Source organism: Amphibalanus amphitrite, unplaced genomic scaffold, assembly GCF_019059575.1.
Source record: "Amphibalanus amphitrite isolate SeventyFive unplaced genomic scaffold, NRLGWU_Aamphi_draft 000485F_arrow, whole genome shotgun sequence".
In the NCBI taxonomy this organism is placed as follows: domain Eukaryota; kingdom Metazoa; phylum Arthropoda; class Thecostraca; order Balanomorpha; family Balanidae; genus Amphibalanus; species Amphibalanus amphitrite.
The window spans coordinates 181,960-199,258 of NW_024881979.1; the positions used below are offsets into that span (position 1 = coordinate 181,960).

The 17,299-nt window shown below is 51.9% G+C and overlaps 1 protein-coding gene across 1 annotated transcript in view; it reads left to right on the plus strand.

Annotated features, from left to right (window-relative positions):
- The first annotated feature begins 1,438 nt into the window (after positions 1 to 1,438).
- LOC122392408 (metabotropic glutamate receptor-like) overlaps positions 1,439 to 17,299 on the plus strand; it is a 29,445-nt gene continuing 13,584 nt past the window's right edge. The window contains exon 1 of the mRNA XM_043387232.1: positions 1,439 to 2,310. Within this exon, the coding sequence (XP_043243167.1) occupies positions 1,478 to 2,310 (833 nt within the window). The 5' untranslated portion in view covers positions 1,439 to 1,477. The remainder of the gene's footprint in view (positions 2,311 to 17,299) is intronic.

The window sequence follows — 17,299 nt, forward strand, 5'->3', positions numbered from 1 at the left end:
GCCGCGCCGACCGGAGATAGCCGGCCGCCGGCCCCGACCGGGCTGGCGCACCCTATCCCATCATATAGCACCAGTCCCGACCGGACCATACCGCCTCCGCCCCATCACGACACACCGGCCCCTGACCGGCCGGGACTGCGACCCTATCCCATCATAGCATAACGGCCCGGTCCTCCTCTATCCCATCAGAGCACACCGTCCCGTTCTGCCCCCATCCCGTCACAGCACACCGTCCCATCCCGTCACAGCACACGGTCCCCTTCTTCGCCCCATTCCATCACAGCAGCACATTGGTCTGGCACACCTCCACGGCACACCGACTCCGACCGGGAGTGGGCCGCAATGTGGCGGTCATTTCCGCCCCAAAGGGCGACACAGTGCTATTTCTGTCCTCCTACCTTTGTTTCTCTCGCGTTGCGTACCTGCTTCGCCCCCATTCCATCCCCATTGCATCACTCGTAGTTCTTCTCTTTGCTAAATGTATGTTCTGCTAATATTCGTTCTATTTCCGTTCTAGTTCTTTTGTAGTTACAGATGTTTTTGCTTCGTCCCGCATCAGCAGCATTTTTTTTTAAGCACATATAAGTCTGCCCGTCATTGGTCGTCGGTTATTGATTTCGAGTGCTCTGGCCTCTGGTAGGATTGGTAGGCTAAAAAATCGATATAAATTTAATGAAGTAGGCATTTTTCTGATGAAGTATATTTGAGAAACTTATATGACAAAACAATGACATTCTCCGCATGAAATCCTTTTTTGAACTCAAACAAAGACTGCGGCTCAGGTATTTCCCACAGGTCTTCGTTTTAGCGTTTTTATATCGCCTGCCCCGAACCTCTAAAATACCACACGACGCTTCATTCTCCTAAACTGACCATGAAGCCAATCTAATGAAAGCGATGGCCAAACTTCCATTTCACTCAATTGAGAGCCAACCACCATTTAGGCCAATTCCGGAAATCCCTAAGCGGCATTTGCAGCTAAAATATAACTGGGAAAATCCAGCGGCCAGAGTTCCCGTAATACCCTTTAGGAGCGTCATTTCCTGGGCAGAGGACACTAGAGGAACCGTTTGGCTAGCTGGAGCCGACCGGTGACCACCGCAGATGTTACCATCCAGTCGTGAGCAGGGACCGTTCCAGTGGCGAGACAAATGTTTATTGCACGACGGTGTGTTGCTACTGAATTGTTCCGGTTGTAGGTTGGACTAATTGGATCGTTGGTTGGTGTAGATTGGCGAAACACAATTTGATAATTTAATTAAGATCAGAGCATGTCAATTGCGGTAGCAAGCGAGTTCACATGAACATTTACGGGCTAGGTAATTTGTAATTTGACTGCAGGCCTCCTCCGTCCAACCCCGCAGCCCGTGGAGCCACCCCTTCACCCTTCCGAAGCCCGGATCCAGTTAGTCCTGACCTGTCTGCGCTGTCCGCAGGTGGCGGTGCCGAGTGGGTAAGCTGGCGGTCAGCCGGCCGGATGATGCGGCGGCTGGCTGCAGCAGCTCCGACCGGGCCCTGGCTCCTGGCTGCCGTCCTGGTCGGTGCCGCGCTGGCGCAGCATTCGGTGCTACTCGACGGCGAGCTCATCCTGGGCGGCCTGTTCCCTGTGCACGAGCGCGGCGAGCACGCGCCGTGCGGACCGAAACTCTACAACCGCGGCCTGCAGCGGCTCGAGGCCATGCTGTTCGCCGTGGACCGCATCAACAGCGACGACTCGCTGCTGCCGGACATCCCGATCGGCGTCAACATCCTGGACACGTGCAGCACGGACACGTACGCGCTCAACCAGTCGCTCGAGTTCATCCGCACCTCACTGGATGTGATGGACACGGTGTCGTTTGAGTGCGCCGACCTCTCAACCCCGCAGCCCAAGTACCGCAGCAAGCCGGTCAGCGGCGTGGTGGGCGCCTCCTACAGCACCATCTCCATCAACGCTGCCAACCTGTTCAGGCTGTTCCGCATCCCGCAGATCTCACCCGCCTCCACGGCGCAGAGCCTCAGCGACAAGTCGCGCTTCGAGTTTTTCGCGAGGACGGTGCCGCCGGACACGTTCCAGGCCACGGCGTTGGTGGACGTCGTGCAGCTCTTCAACTGGTCCTACGTCAGCACCGTGGCGTCTGAAGGATCGTACGGCGAGAGTGGCATCGATGCCTTCCAGCGTCAGGCCGTCGAGAGGAACATCTGCATCGCGGTGCTGGAGAAGGTGCCACGCGACGCCGTCGCCAAACACTTCGAGGCCATCATCCTGAGCCTGAAGAAGAAGCCAATGGCCAGAGCGGTGGTCCTCTTCGTTCGGGCGGAGGATGCGAGGTAAGTGTTGGCTGTGTTCTTAAAGCAATTCGTGTGAAATAATTGTTTTGATTTTTTGGTAATGCTCACAGTTACAAAGTTTTCTATGCATAATGCATATTCACACAATAAGTTTTCTAATGAAGGCAACCTTATGAAGGCAACCTGACTGACAGTTGACACTATACAGTAACTTCACTGACTCTGACGAGAGTAACTACAATGATGGCATGAACTTGTCTTCAGGCATCTGTAAGATACACTAGGCGACTAAATGAATATGAAGTCAGCTTCTCTAAATCAGCTTGACAGGCTATCAACGCTTAATTAAGTAGTTTTTCAATCGAGCCCTTTGGAACTATGTGATATCATTTAATCGTTATTCCGTGGAGATGATACACCGCATCTATTTCACTCTCGCTTCAGGGACATCCTCCTTGGCCAAACTGAAGCCCGAAGTTAAGCGTAGTTTCGTTGCTAGTTAAAAGTTGGGCCTTTTTTCGCAGTGTTTGCAGCCGGGCGGAAAGGCGTCAAGCCTGAAAAGTGTTTGGCCATTAGCGCTCTGGATAAAAATATCCGCTTTCCTTCTCTTAGTGGATTGATTTTTTTTCCCCAGTTATAATTGGAAGTCCGTGCACAGGGCAAAGGCATAATGCATAAAATGCAAGTTGCCATCGTTGAGACGCTTTGAGACAAACCTTGTGCAACCAGATAAAGTTATTTTCCTATATGTAAGCTCGATAGCTCGTATGTGCAGTGTGCAAATTGTAATGCGATCCATGACTGCCAGACTAAAAGGTTGTGTCGCGACCAAAGCATGACTAGACGAGCATGCTAATGAGGACTGAACACATACGGGCTATACATATCATCCTGTTGTTAGCACCGCGATCTCCATTCTCCTGGCAGGTGGTTTTAGCTAACTGGTAGCCCGGTCCTCACTCCCCCATCATTTGACACCGCGCCGGCCGAGGCTTTATTTTATGCGCCATTCTCGGCATCGCTGTCGGCCCCCGCGGGGTTTGACCTTTGACATCGGGCCGGTTTTATGATCGCCGGGGCGGGTGACAGCGCTGGGGGCTCCGGCAGCGCCGGTGACACCCAGTGCCATCTCTATTCAGTCACGGTGCGGACAGCCACGCGCCGCGATCATCGTATATCATGCGTGATGACAATGGAGGGCGATTTGTTATACAGCGGTACACAGTCGAACACTGAAACTGATTAACCGCGCTTTAAAGACAGTGGCTTCCGATACCTGTTGCTCAATACGCCCTTTGATTTCGGCGATCAATGTGAAGTACTCCACGAACTCTCAATGTGACGTCCTTTTTCACAGAAACGGACGAAACCTGGCAAAGTTCCACAATAAAGTGACTGAGGAATCTTCGGAATATCTCGAACACCTTGAATCCCGGCGCTGACAATCGCTGGCATGTATTAGAGCCACAGACAAAATAATAAATGTATGCCATCACAGAACTGAAAGAGGTCCAGACAGCCTAAAGATTTTCAATTCAGTGGGCTATTCGGCTTCCTAGAACAGCGAGTATCATGAACAGAAAAGGCCTGCTATCGGTGGGACCATTCTCGCGTCAGCCATATTCATCTGCGCATTTCGTCAAGCGTCGGTGAAGTTAATATGGAGGCTTTCCCGACCAGTAGAAAAAAAATCATGTCAGCAGCAACAACTGAGAAGGCCCACTCAAATTTGGCAATTACGGCTGTTTGCGTTATAAAGGTGCCTCTCTGTTGCTGCTGCTCCACCTCTGTTTCTGTCTTGCGCCACGTTTGTTCCTGTCACTGTGCTGTTTTGTTGCCGCGACCCCGGCCGCAGTGGTGTGAATGAGCCTCACCCAGGCCATAAGCTAATGACGGCGCGATTCTAGGGCGGCTAGTAACGAGATCCATTGCAGTGGACCGGTATTTCCAGGGCTGCATCAATGCCGCAATTGGAGCCACGACTGAATGAGAGTCCGGCCCTTGTACGGATTATCTATTTCTGGCTACACGCTAGAGGGTTGATAGGACACACACAAAATGGCTAAAGCCGGAGCTACACTTGGCAGTGGATATTGCACATCGCTTGGATCTGCGTTCGCGTTAGGCTCGCAAGGGCGAGCTCCCAACTAACGTTGGGCCGACGTTGGATCGTTAACTGTAATGTGTAATCCGCATCGTAACACCCGAAAGGCAACATCCGAGTGGCCATTGTTTCGCTGAGGCGGCGTTCTTCTCGGGCGTCTGTTTTGCCATCTCCCCACCGATCCGGATTCCGACGAGGTGAGAGAGAGCTGGCAATCGTATTCCCCCTCTCTGGGCCGGATGAAACGCTTCCGTCGCGCCGCCGCATTATATTATCACCGTCGCCACCGTATTTCCAATAACAGCGCCTCAAGTCGCCCAGTTCCTTTCTCCTTTTCTCAAATTGCTCCTGTCATCCGCTAGCGGACCTGCACGGATGGCTCGACTAATATGCGCCGTGTGCGAAATTCAAGATCCACTCCGACACAAGCGTTCAATATACATGCTAAAAAGCAGGGATCTGAGGAGCGTTGGATTAAGACACGAGCTGGCGTTGATTTGGTGTTGTTGCAGCTCGCCAATAATAAATCATGTATCTATATTTGTGTCTGTCTAATATAGGGCTATTAATTGCATGATGCTTTTTGATAGTAACTTTGGCTGCAAAATGATTGAACCGATGCAGCTAATGGCAATACTTATCAATCAATGATCTCGGGAGATGTTAGCAAAAGCTCTAGTGTTTTTAGAGATCATTGTGAATCATTTCATTTCAGACCCATTTACTACGGTCATTTCTTTTTGCGCATATCTTTATCTATCTTTATCTAAAATCGGTCCTGAAGGATGCAATTAAGCTGAAATTAGGTACCTAGCTGGTCGATGTGACCGTAAGTGAAAAGCAGGACTCTCTAAATGTATTGCACTCCACACAAGAACAGAAAGCGCTCTGCAATTTGTTATATTGCATTCCTTTTTCGAGCACATGTTCATCCACTTCTGCGGAGTGGCGCGACATTTGTCCGAATGCTGATCGATAGGAGAACGCCTAGCATTGACGTATACGGTGAAATATTCATCCTGCTAAAATTACCGCCGGCCATTTTCCCATTAAAGCACTCCCAACATATTGCCACGCTGGTAGAAGGCCATGATTGGCAGCTGACGATACAAAGCGACGAGCCATTCTTTACATTGTTACGTTTTTTCTCGTTTCAAGTAAAAAAGGGTAAAGGACATTTCAGGACGATTGATAACTGCGCGCTACACAAAGAGGGACAGTCATACAGATGATATGAACAGATTTATGCTAGACACTGCCAATATATTTATAGCATGGGGAGCACGTGTTGCATAGCATATGCTACTTCATACATATATACATATATATTAATTCAAACATGCATGCTTACCTGCATGCATGATACTAACACTATACATACACCGCACAAACGAAAGCTTTTAAAGATTCCACTCACCTGCACGACTCGCAATATGATATTCTAGGCATATGACCATTAACCCGCGCCCCACTGGGGGGGGGGGGGGTTAATGGTCCCCTCCCGTTTTTCTGCAATAACTTCCAAACCGCTTGACAAATCGACGCCAAACTTTCAGTACCTTCGGCTGCATCAATTTGACACCTTGTGTCAAAATTTGAACTTCGTAGCTACTATAGGTCGGCCGGAAATGACGTCAGAGTGACGTCATGTTCGTCCGATTTCGACGCAAAACATTGAATCACGGCAATCGCTCCCAAGAGCTCAGTTTTTAAGCTAGATCCAATTTCTTTGCATGAAAGAACTCAGAATTGACCGCGCTATCAAACTGCTATATCGGATTTTCAAAGTTTTGAAAATTTCGAAAAAATTTTATATAATAATATTCAAAATTTATATTTTTATATTTTTTTCAAAAAGTTTTTGACTTTTCGAAAAAACCGGAATATATGTGACAGAACGCATGATTATGACTAACTCTAGCAAGTTTTAGCTAAATATCTTCAAAAATGGCCAAGTTATACGCATTATTGCAAAAAATTCACAATTATTAATTTTTCAAATCAATTTTTCAGTACGTATTTGGCATCGTACACCAATATAAATGGCACCATCGTGTTCCTGAGCTCAAACTGCATCCAATAGACACCTTTTTTTGTTGAAAAATTTCAACTTCAAAATTTGACCTTTTTTGACCTGAAAGTGACCTGACCTAAGCTAATTTCGACTCAAAATGACCTTGTATGACACAGACGACATCAAATTCGAAATCTATGGCCTAAATGGACCATAAAACATGTGTCACGTGACCGACGCATGATATAATATTTTCGTGACCTGTGATGACCTGACCCTGACCTGAAAATCAAAGTACAAGTTTGGTACCCTCAAGGTATCTAGAGCATCTGTTCACGAGTGTGGAAACCAAAAATGAGCCTGATCTGACTTGTAAGACGGCGGCCAGAGCCCAAAATGTGAACAAGCCAAAGTGCTAATAATTTTTACTTTGACCTGACCTGTGACGTCATCGGTGACCTCAAGGTCAATGAAATTAGGTTTCGCTCGACAGTTTTTCCGGGGCTATCAGACGCCGTTTGAATTTTGACGATCGGCCCAGTAGTTTCGGAGTTAGGAGGGGGGCTATGAATAGCCCCCCCCCCCCCAGTAGGGCGTGTTATACACAGACCCCAGTGGGGCGCGGGTTAAAGGTAGTGTGCCACCTTCCAATGATTTCCCATTTTATTTTTCCTAGGATAAGAAGCTTCTGTTTTTACCTAATATCGCAAAAAAAATCAAAAATGGGCCTAAAATAGTGTTGTTTTTTTTCGCCTAAAAGTTTATCGGTTTTTCGATATGTATAACAACTGTAGTGGGCTGACCTGCAAACAGGCGTCGGCAGCAATCGCGAATGCGGCGCACATGTGACAATAAGCAAAGGTCATTATAGAGTTACGACGTACGGGAATGAGTTATCAGCTGTCTAATCGTAGACAACACAATGTCGAATTTAAACTGTAAGCCTGTATTGGTATTGTTTCTTTAATTTGGCTGTCAAACATTAATTTATGGTTTGAAATATTATTTTATGTAAAATAATTGATATGAAACAGCCGTCTCTAAAGTTATGACCCCTCTCACCACATGAAAGTGGCAGAAATGACAATGATCAGCTGACGCATTTTTCTTGGCCGAAGTCAGAGCGCGCGGCCCGACGCACCACCACCGCACCACAAAGTATGAGCAGAAGCCACCTGCGGTAGACCGCGCCCAAAGCCAGGGCCCCGTTAACGTGAGGTAGCCGAGTCGGGGCAGCGTGCGCTGACCCAAGCCGGGGCCGCGGCTTTGGGCGCGGTCTACCGCATCCCCGGGCAGCCCCGGGCTATCACATGACACCGGGAGGACGCGCGGCCCCGGCTTGGGTCAGCGCACGCTGCCCCGACTCGGCTACCTCACGTTACCGGGGTCCTGGCTTTGGGTGCGGTCTACCGCACGACCTAACAGGCGTGTTCGAAACCGCAGGAGATGATGATGAACGGGTTTATCGAAACTTGATTGGATGGGCCTATCGGTAATAGCGATTTCAGTGTGTGCATTTATTGTTCATCATGGTGTGAAATGTGGTTGGGGTACGACCGACAACCCGTCGGGGCGAAGTTCGCACTGGGGTACTCAAAATTTGAAGAATTTAACACGCGCAGTGGAAGGGGGGGCGGATTTCGCCCACCCCTCCTTTTTTTCGCCAATAACTCGCGCCGCGAACTTAATATCAATGTGAAATTTTGGCTACCTGTCCAAAATTGAATTGCAGATCTTCTTGTGCAAGAAATAAGAAAATCGGTTCACAACTTTTCTAGTAATAGCGGTGTAAAGTCAAACATCCTGCCGCCGCGGTGGCGCGGCGGCGCGGCGGCCGGCGCTAGCCGTTACGCGCCGCCTGAATTGTAGACTGTGCCGGGGCGGGACGGTTCCGTCTTTACATCGCGCTCCTTACCGCTGATTATATTAGATTCGCGTCAAATTCGGTGAGAAGACTGAGAAATGTACAGGCAGTCATATGGTCAGAGAATTTTGAAAATCGGCCGGTAATAATTTGAGTTATGAGTGTGTAAACACAAAATTGTGATTGCCGCGTTTCCCGCGTCCGCCGATCCCGCTTCAGCCGGCGACATCTTACCCTTAGCAGGCTTCTAACTGCCATATTTTTTGTTGGATTATCTAGAAATTCACCATACATACTCCCAAATGTTTGTTCTTTCGTACAGTGAAAGAAAAAATAAAATCGGCCGGTAACTTTTTGAGTTATCGGCGTGTAAACGCCAAAAAGTCGCTAATATGGCAGATTTGACCACATTTGACCTCATTTGACCTTGAAGATATTGACCTAGGGTCATGAAATTCACACACAACAGAGTTCCCCATGGCCCCCACCTACCCTCCAAATTTCGTCTTTCTAGCTCCAGTGGGAGCTGAGATCTTAGGGGGGGGCGACATCCGCCCCCCCTTCCACTGGGCGTAGTACTCGCAACCCTTCCACTGCGCGTGTTAAGACGTTTCCATGAGTTTTGAAGGTATGGATAAGTTCTAAAAATCCGGTTCTCCTTATCTGGGCCATTAACTCCATAGGTCCAGGAAAGCTGGCACACTACCTCTAACCCGCGCCCTGCCCAGCCAGCAATCCCAGTCCGTTCCCGATCGGGATTTTCGGACTCAGCCCGCACCACCCCGATCGGGACCGGAGTGGGACGGGATTGGGAAATGAGACACTTTGTACGGGCTGGAACGGTCCGGATATCCCAACCTACCCCGCACGGCCGGTTGGGAGATCCCGCACGTATTCGGACCGCCTTATGACGTTTTAACAAGCGCTGAACTCCGATCCCGATCGGGATTCCCCAAATCTCCCCGTACAACCGGTTCGGAAATCCCGCACGCATCCGGACCGCCTTATGGCATTTTAACAAGCGATGAACTCCGATCCCGATCGGGATGTCCCAACTCGGCCCGCACGGCCGGTTTGGGAATATCGCAGGCATCTGACATATTAACCGCAGTCTTATAACCGCAGATTGCTGTTATGCAGATGCGACCACTTTGCTTGCGCCACCGCAACCCCCTCGCCTCTTCATTATTCTCCAACTCAACCTTTATAATGCCTGCACGAAAAAATGAATTACATTGGACACTGAAATATATTCACAAATTTACTGGTTGCACACAGGTCAAATTTTCACAAATTCACAGCCTGGCCAGCACATTCGTGGCGTCGGCCATCATCTTAGCGCCGCTGCAAGGCGCTGGCACAGCGGACTCACTTCCGGTGTTCACTGTTCACAGTCATTATAGCAGGCCTGCGCCTTGTTCGTGTCGGCTCCTCTGCGAACAGTGTGTCCGTCTGCCGTCACGAGCTTCTGAGAGCCACCGCGAAATTAGACGGCTGGTATCTGGTCGGGCGGTTCACCACTGTGCGAAGAGAGCATCTGAAAATGACCAAGAGGTTATTAATCAAAGTCTGGGACACACTAAAAATCACTAAGAAATAACCCACATCTGACATTTCACATGGTATGCCTGGTAATTCAGGTTTCAAACCTACAATGCAACCATTAACGACACTTGACAATGAGACCAAACATCTTCTGTCCATGATAACTGATCAAACATGCGACAGCACGAGTGTAATTTACATGCCGTACAACCACAACGAACATAACAATTTCTATTACCTACAGTTTTCCCGCTCCTTACATCACGGATGAAGTGTGCACTATACTCACCCTGTTCTCAAAGACGGACTGATTTCCCTGCAACGACAACAGTTGAACCGACCGCTTGCTAGAGCCAGTTCAAAGGAGAGGCAGCAGCTCAAAGGAGGGATCGACACTTGACCAACGCGGCAGCTAGACTGGCCGCTGCGCTCAGAGGACGCGTCTGCCTGCACGCGGCCCATCTGATTGCTTTTCCAGGCTTTCTGGGCCACCGGATATGGTGCCCGAAGCGCCTTCTCAGATCGGTTGGGATAACAACGTAAATCACAAGCCTGTCTAAACATGGGATTCGATTGGGCTATCCGTACCGCGTCCCAACCGATTAAGCATGCGGTCCGGAAATCCCGAGTCGCCCCTACCGCCGGCCATCGAGGTCCGGTATCGATTAGGACAACCCAAGCCTACCCAACCCGGTAGGGACAAGTCGGGACATCCGGAGCATATCCCTACCGTCCCCAACCGCATCCCGGACGAATTGCTGGCTGGGTGCTGGGGGTCCTGGATTTCCACGCCCTGCTGGGGGGGTGTTTGAACACCCCCCCCCCCCTTGTAACTCAGCTCCTGGGCCACGTAGCGATACGCGGAAGGCGGCGTTCGAAAGAGCGTAAAAAATAATGACGAAATCACTTCGGTCAATTTTTTGGTCAGGTCAAAGGTCAGGTCACCAGAGGTCATTGAAGGCAAAATTTCGCCGATTTCCAGGCCGAATGTCGAAAATTTCCAAGAAGCCAACGCATAACTCGGGAACCAATAGAGCTACAGCGCCGCGGAAAAGCGCATTCGATAGCCCTATTAACGCCCTTTCTGAGTAATTCTCTCAGATTTGACCTAACGTCAACGGTTTTGCCTGCAGGGGGCAAAAACTGCAAAAATAGCCGATTTTTTCGAAAACAGTTTTTCTGCAATAACTTTTGACCCAAGCCTTGTACGAGCTTACTTTTACCGGCATCGTGTTCCTCTCGTCAAGACGCATCGAATGAACTATGACTTGACCTTGAAAGGTCAACTTGAAAATTTGACCTCAGGTCAAGGTCATGACCTGACCGGAAAGGGTCATGTTGCATATCAGTCGATCCGTATCGTCGAGCTGAACACATCTAAGGCGTTTTCATCGCTCTAGCATGCCTCTATCAAAAGTTATTTGCGAAAAACTGTTAGATACCATTCGTGACCTAAGATGACCTCAGGGCATAAACAAGGGTCACGGACACCATTTTCAAGTTCAGTGTGTCTAAACCACTTGTAATTCGGTGTTTGGGAGTGTTTATGATGTCTTTCATCCAAAAGAGGCGCATTTCAATTTTCTCCCATTGACTTATAATGGGGAGGTCGCAAAATTGACCTGACCTTAGGTCATCGATATCAAAATTCTGAGATATACATTTTGTACATGCTATTGCTCTTAGCAATCGCTGAAAGTTTCAAAGCGATCGGTCACTCGGTGTAGCTATGACAGACATTGAAAGTTTTTATGAGGTGAGGTCACTTCAAGTGACCTGGTGACCTGACCTTGAATGACCTTGGTCTGAAATTTTCACAACATGTGTAGAATTGATGTATGATAAGGTGTACCAAAAACGGCGGCGCTCCGCCCCGCCGTTTTTGAGATATTCGCGAAAAACCACAAGGGGGGGTGTTCAAACACCCCCCCCCCCAGCAGGGCGCGGGTTAAGCCTGAATAGCACACAGGAGAGGTGGAATTATTTCCCACTGTTCTTGCTTTTTGTTGTCACTCACACAACATTCCTATACACCGACTGTCAGTAATCCATGTGGGCGAGTGTACTAACAGCACTTGACACCGCTCGCAGCAGGGGCCGGCACGCAATAGCATCACGCACGACATCGACCGTCAGCGTCCGTCCGTAAACGTAAACGGTCTGTTCTGTTGTAGTTAGCAGAGGCTCGATAAACGGTGTCCATATCTTGGTCTCTGTTGTGCTAGGCTCGATATGTGTGCTGCAGTGTCCATTGGAATGTTTTCGGTTAGTTATCGCACAAAGATAACTGAGGTTCTGGCCAGCGGGAAACGGACGGGAGACCGGCGCAGGCGCAGCGGCCATCGTGGGTTGGAGGCTGGGGCGGGGAGGGGACGGGAGAGGAGAACGGGGCAGTAAAGTACACACGGCCGGGCCGTCGGCAGTGATAACACCCTAGGTGACAAACAGGGGAGGAGGGCTGACCGCGCCGCCGCACAGACAGTCAGTCGCCGCGTGGGGGCGAGAGGAGACGACGCTGTGCGGTGAGGCGTGGACGGACGATACTCTGTGGTGAGGCGAGGGGTACCAGGATACCAGCGTCCAACAGCCGGAAATGGAGCCACCTCCAAGTAAGTCCCGGGTTATGACGACGCCCGACGGGACGCCCCGGTCCGCTACGCTACCATTACCAGCCTCACTTCAGAAGACCCAACGGCACACACGCCGCACTCAGTGTCCGCCATACCGCGCCACCACTGCCGTACTAGCGGGCCGGGAGCCACCCGAGACGGGGTCAGTCGTCCCCGGGCACATTTTCTGGGTGTGAACAGTGTCGCTATTAAACGCATGCGCTAGACCCCACGGGTCCGGCAGCCGCGTGCATGGGTCTCAGGGATCACTGGCCGCGCGCAAGGCCCCACGGGCCGGCCTGACGCACAGAAGGGCCCCACGGGCCTCTGGATACATTCATTAGGCCCGACGGGCTCGACAGCCGCACGCACGGGCCCCATGGGCCACCGACACATACATCAGGCCCCACGGGCCCGCCAGTTCCGCACACGGGTCTTACGGGTCACCGGCTGCATACATTAGGCCCACGGGCCCGCCAGTCGCACACATGGGTCCCACGGGCCGCCGACTGCATACATTAGGCTCCAAGGACCCGCCAGTCGCACACATGGGTGACCCCCGGCTGCTTACATTATGTTCCACGGGCCCGCCAGCCGCCACACGGTTCCCACGGGCCACCGCCTGCATATTAGGCCCCACGGGCCGCCAGTCGCACACACAGCTCGCAGGGACCACCGGCTGCATACATTAGATCCTACGGACCCGCTAGCCGCCGCGTTTAGAAGCCCCATACACGGACCTTGCACTGGCTGTTACCAGCCACCACCACCGTCGTACCGGCGGGCTGAGGGAGCAGCCCGTAGCGCGGTCAGTCGTCCCCGGCAGAGTCGGCCTACGTTACGTTAGTTTGAAGTTTTCGGTAACCCGTAACTGTCAGTTCCGTTTCGTAGCGTAATTGGGATGTTTCGGTAGCGTAGTACGGAAAATAATAGAATAACGTAGGAACTACGATATGGATTCGGCAGCAATTTCAGGTCAGCCGTATTTGTATAAGGTACATATTTTTTTTCAGTTTACTCATATCGTCACCAGACCTCCGGCCGTTTACACGGATATGAGACGCCTGCTATATGAATACCACTGAGTCTTCCGGCCGGACCGACACCGGGGACTTCACACTGGGGAGTCCCAGGGAATTCCCTGTCGGAAGTCCAGCGCATCTAGCGAGTAGCGCGTAGGCACTGCCGCACCGACGATGCTGCAAAGCCGGCGATCATTGTGCGCAGTATTTGGCTTACTAGAGACTAACCGTTTCCACTGGGTAGTGGATGATGACATATTGCATAACGTAGTACGATCAAATAATGTGCTGCGTTTATTAACAAATGCCGTTATTCAGTAACGTAGCAATATATATAACGTATCGTAATTCGGTATCGTAGTTTTGGAAAAGCAAACGTAGCGTAACGTAGTGCGCAACGTAGCGTAACACAGACCAACTCTGGTCCCCAGGCATATATGTCGCTATACATATTGCTGTGTGCAACTATCTCAACCAGCTGTACGTGCAGACCCCACGGGCTCGCCAGCCGTTCACACCGGTCCCAGGGACCGTCGGCTGCACGCGCACGCCGCCTCGGCTCGCCAGCCGGCCGTAAGTAGGTATTGGTCCCACGGACCGGACAGCTGCACGCGCAGACCCCACAGGATCGCCAGCTGCTCACACCGGTCCCACGGACCGTCGCACACAGGGCCGATCGCCAGGTCTAGCACGACATGGGTAAAAAAATCGAACTTTGTGGATGTGCAATGAAACCTATACCAATTTGTTCAAAAATGATCAAACTACATTGCTGTGGTCTTTGTTTTCCAACACAAAGGCTATTTCATGGCGAAAACTCAGCTTAAACACGAACTTCGGAATCGTTTGGACCGAACTCGTCCCCCGCACTCTTCGACAACGTATCTTTGATCTACGAAAACAATCACAATTTGAGGAGGAATTCCACATTTATATACATCAAACGATAGCTCCGGGTCTGCAGAACACACCTAACCACATGAAAATGGCGAACTCTTACTTGGTTATGATGTATTGGCACCGCAAAGATTTAAAGACGAAAATATAATTTCACATAATTGATGTCACACACAAATAGACTTTTAAAAAAAAAAGTACCGCAGAGTACCGCTTCGAAAATCTCGCTACATGTCAATAATTCATTGCACTACAAGATCCGACAGTCATTTTTTGCGACTTTTTGCGACTTTGGATGTAGCAGCCAAACATCAACCCGCGCCAGACCGGTGCTCGGCGTCTAACGCGCCGGGCCGGGAGGTGTTGATTGAACACTCCCCTTCTAACTCGGCTCTTGGGCCACATAGCGACACGTAGTAAGTGGCATTCGAAAGAGCGCCCGAAATTCCAGATGGAGTAATTAGTCATTTCTAGGTCAGGTCAAAGGTCACGTCACCAGAGGTCATCAAAGGTAGAATGTTGCATTTATCAACATTTATCGAAAACCGGCTCTTACATCGGGGACCAATAGAGCTACATCGTCGCGGAAAAGTGCATTCAATTGCTCTTTTAGCGGTCTTTCTGAAATAAGCCCTCAGATTTGGCTTAACCCTCGCCCCTAGTGGTGTTTTTCCAGCCGCGAACGTATAGAAGGGGTCCGTTGGACCCCCGCCGTTTCGCCCCTGATCGAGCTAGAGCTTCGCGGAAAAGACGAGCGTGTTGCCCGTGACAAGAGGAAGCTGATGATACCCAATTGTAAGGTCCTAGGTCATCGATTGACCTTCCAGGTCAGGTCAATGACCCAAAAGTTGGGAAAATCGGGACCTGTTAGAACGTCGTAAAGGGTGGCTCCTATGGGTTTTTTGGGTGCTGATCACGAATATAATATTATTTAAGGTCATAGTTGATGTCTTCATACATTTAGGCCAGGTCGGGTCAGGTCAGGTCAGGTCAACTAGTAAGGGTTTTGCCGGGTATTTGCAGTAGGTGGCAACCGCCTCTGACAGCTTTGTAACATGTTACGAAGGCACCAAAGCTACATAGTAAATGTTCAAATGGTTACTAGATTCGAATTCAGCTCCAAAAACTAGCCTAGAAACATGTAAAACTCGAAAAAGTGAACCAAGGTCATCAAAGGTCAATGACCTTACCTGACCTTCTGGTGACCTTGACACCCATTCTAATGCATGGGAGCAACATAATATCCCATGTTTGAACGCTTTAAACCAAGAAAAGACTGCAAACCCGCGGCTAATGCGAGCCGACATACGCTGAATCGCGATTCCGGCCAAACATGGTCTCGAAAGGTCACAGGTCAAAGATCATGAAGGTCAGGGTCATGAAATTTTAAGCTTAGCTGTAAAAGTGGTTATTGCGAGGGTACTGAAAGTTTCGTTGCGATCGGCCGCTTTTTACGTGAATTACTCGCGAAAAACCAAGGGTTCCGTTCGAAGATGCAGGCCCTGTCGCGCTAGAATGGCATATCGGCCCACTGTGCGTCGGCTGCACGCGCACGCCGCCTCGGCTCGCCAGCCGCACGTAAGTACTGGTCCCACGGACCGCACAGCTGCACGCGCAGACCCCACGGGCTCGCCAGCTGCTCACACCGGTCCCACGGACCGTCGGATGCACGCACACGCCGCCTCGGCTCGCCAGCCGGCCGTAAGTAGGTATTGGTCCCACGGACCGGACAGCTGCACGCGCAGACCCCACGGGCTCGCCAGCTGCTCTCACCGGTCCCACGGGCCGTCGGCTGCACGCGCACGCCGCCTCGGCTCGCCAGCCGCACGTAAGTACTGGTCCCACGGACCGCACAGCTGCACGCGCAGACCCCACGGGCTCGCCAGCTGCTCTCACCGGTCCCACGGGCCGTCGGCTGCACGCGCACGCCGCCTCGGCTCGCCAGCCGCACGTAAGTATACTGGTCCCACGGACTGCACAGCTGCACGCGCAGACCCCACGGGCTCGCCAGCTGTTCACACCGGTCCCACGGACCGCAAGCTGTACGCGCACGCCTCCGGGCTCGCCAGCTGCTCACTCCGGTCCCACGGACCGCAGGCTGTACGCGCACGCCTCCGGGCTCGCCAGCTGCTCACTCCGGCCCACGGCCGCAAGCTGTACGCGCACGCCTCCGGGCTCGCCAGCTGCTCACTCCGGTCCCACGGACCGCAAGCTGTACGCGCACGCCTCCGGGCTCGCCAGCCACACGTAAGTATATGTACCGGTCCCACGGACCGCAGACAGGTCCCACGGACCACAATCTGGTCACGCGCAGACCCTACGAGCTCGCCAGCCGTTCACCCTGGTCCCACGGACCGCCAGTCACCCCCCCACCCCCAGGCCCCTCGGGCGCTGCTCACACCATCCCCACGGACCGCCAGCGGCATGTACAGGCCGTACAGTACAGGCCCCCCAGCCGCATACACGCGGCACAAGGACCACTGCTGTCCCGGCACCGCACGTCTTCTTCGGACCGGCCAACCCACTTCATGGTCTAACGTCTCGCCGTCACATACGAGTGTCGAGTAGGAATGGAACAGCTCAGTCCGGCCAGCCAACGCCCGGCCCTGCCACTGGCGATGTTCGGAGCTGGGCCTCCTGCGGCCCCGGTGACAGGCTCACTCCCGGCCACGGGCCTGGGAAGCCAACATGAGGGCCCCACGGGGCGCCACAGGACGGGAGCGGCGGCGCCCGGAGCGCCCAGCTGCGCAGCTCCACGACGGCCAGCCGCGAGACCAGCGGGCACAGCGCGGGACACTGGCCACTGGGCCCCGTGTAATCGGACACCGATCCCGTCTCCACCGCCCGGCCCCGCGGCGGCCGGCGGGCGGCCAGGGGAGAGATAAGGCCCACGGCCAACACACCCGCACTGGGCCATGAGTTCGGCAATCAACACGTGGGGAGACGGGCCGCCCGTCGCCACGCAGGCGGCAC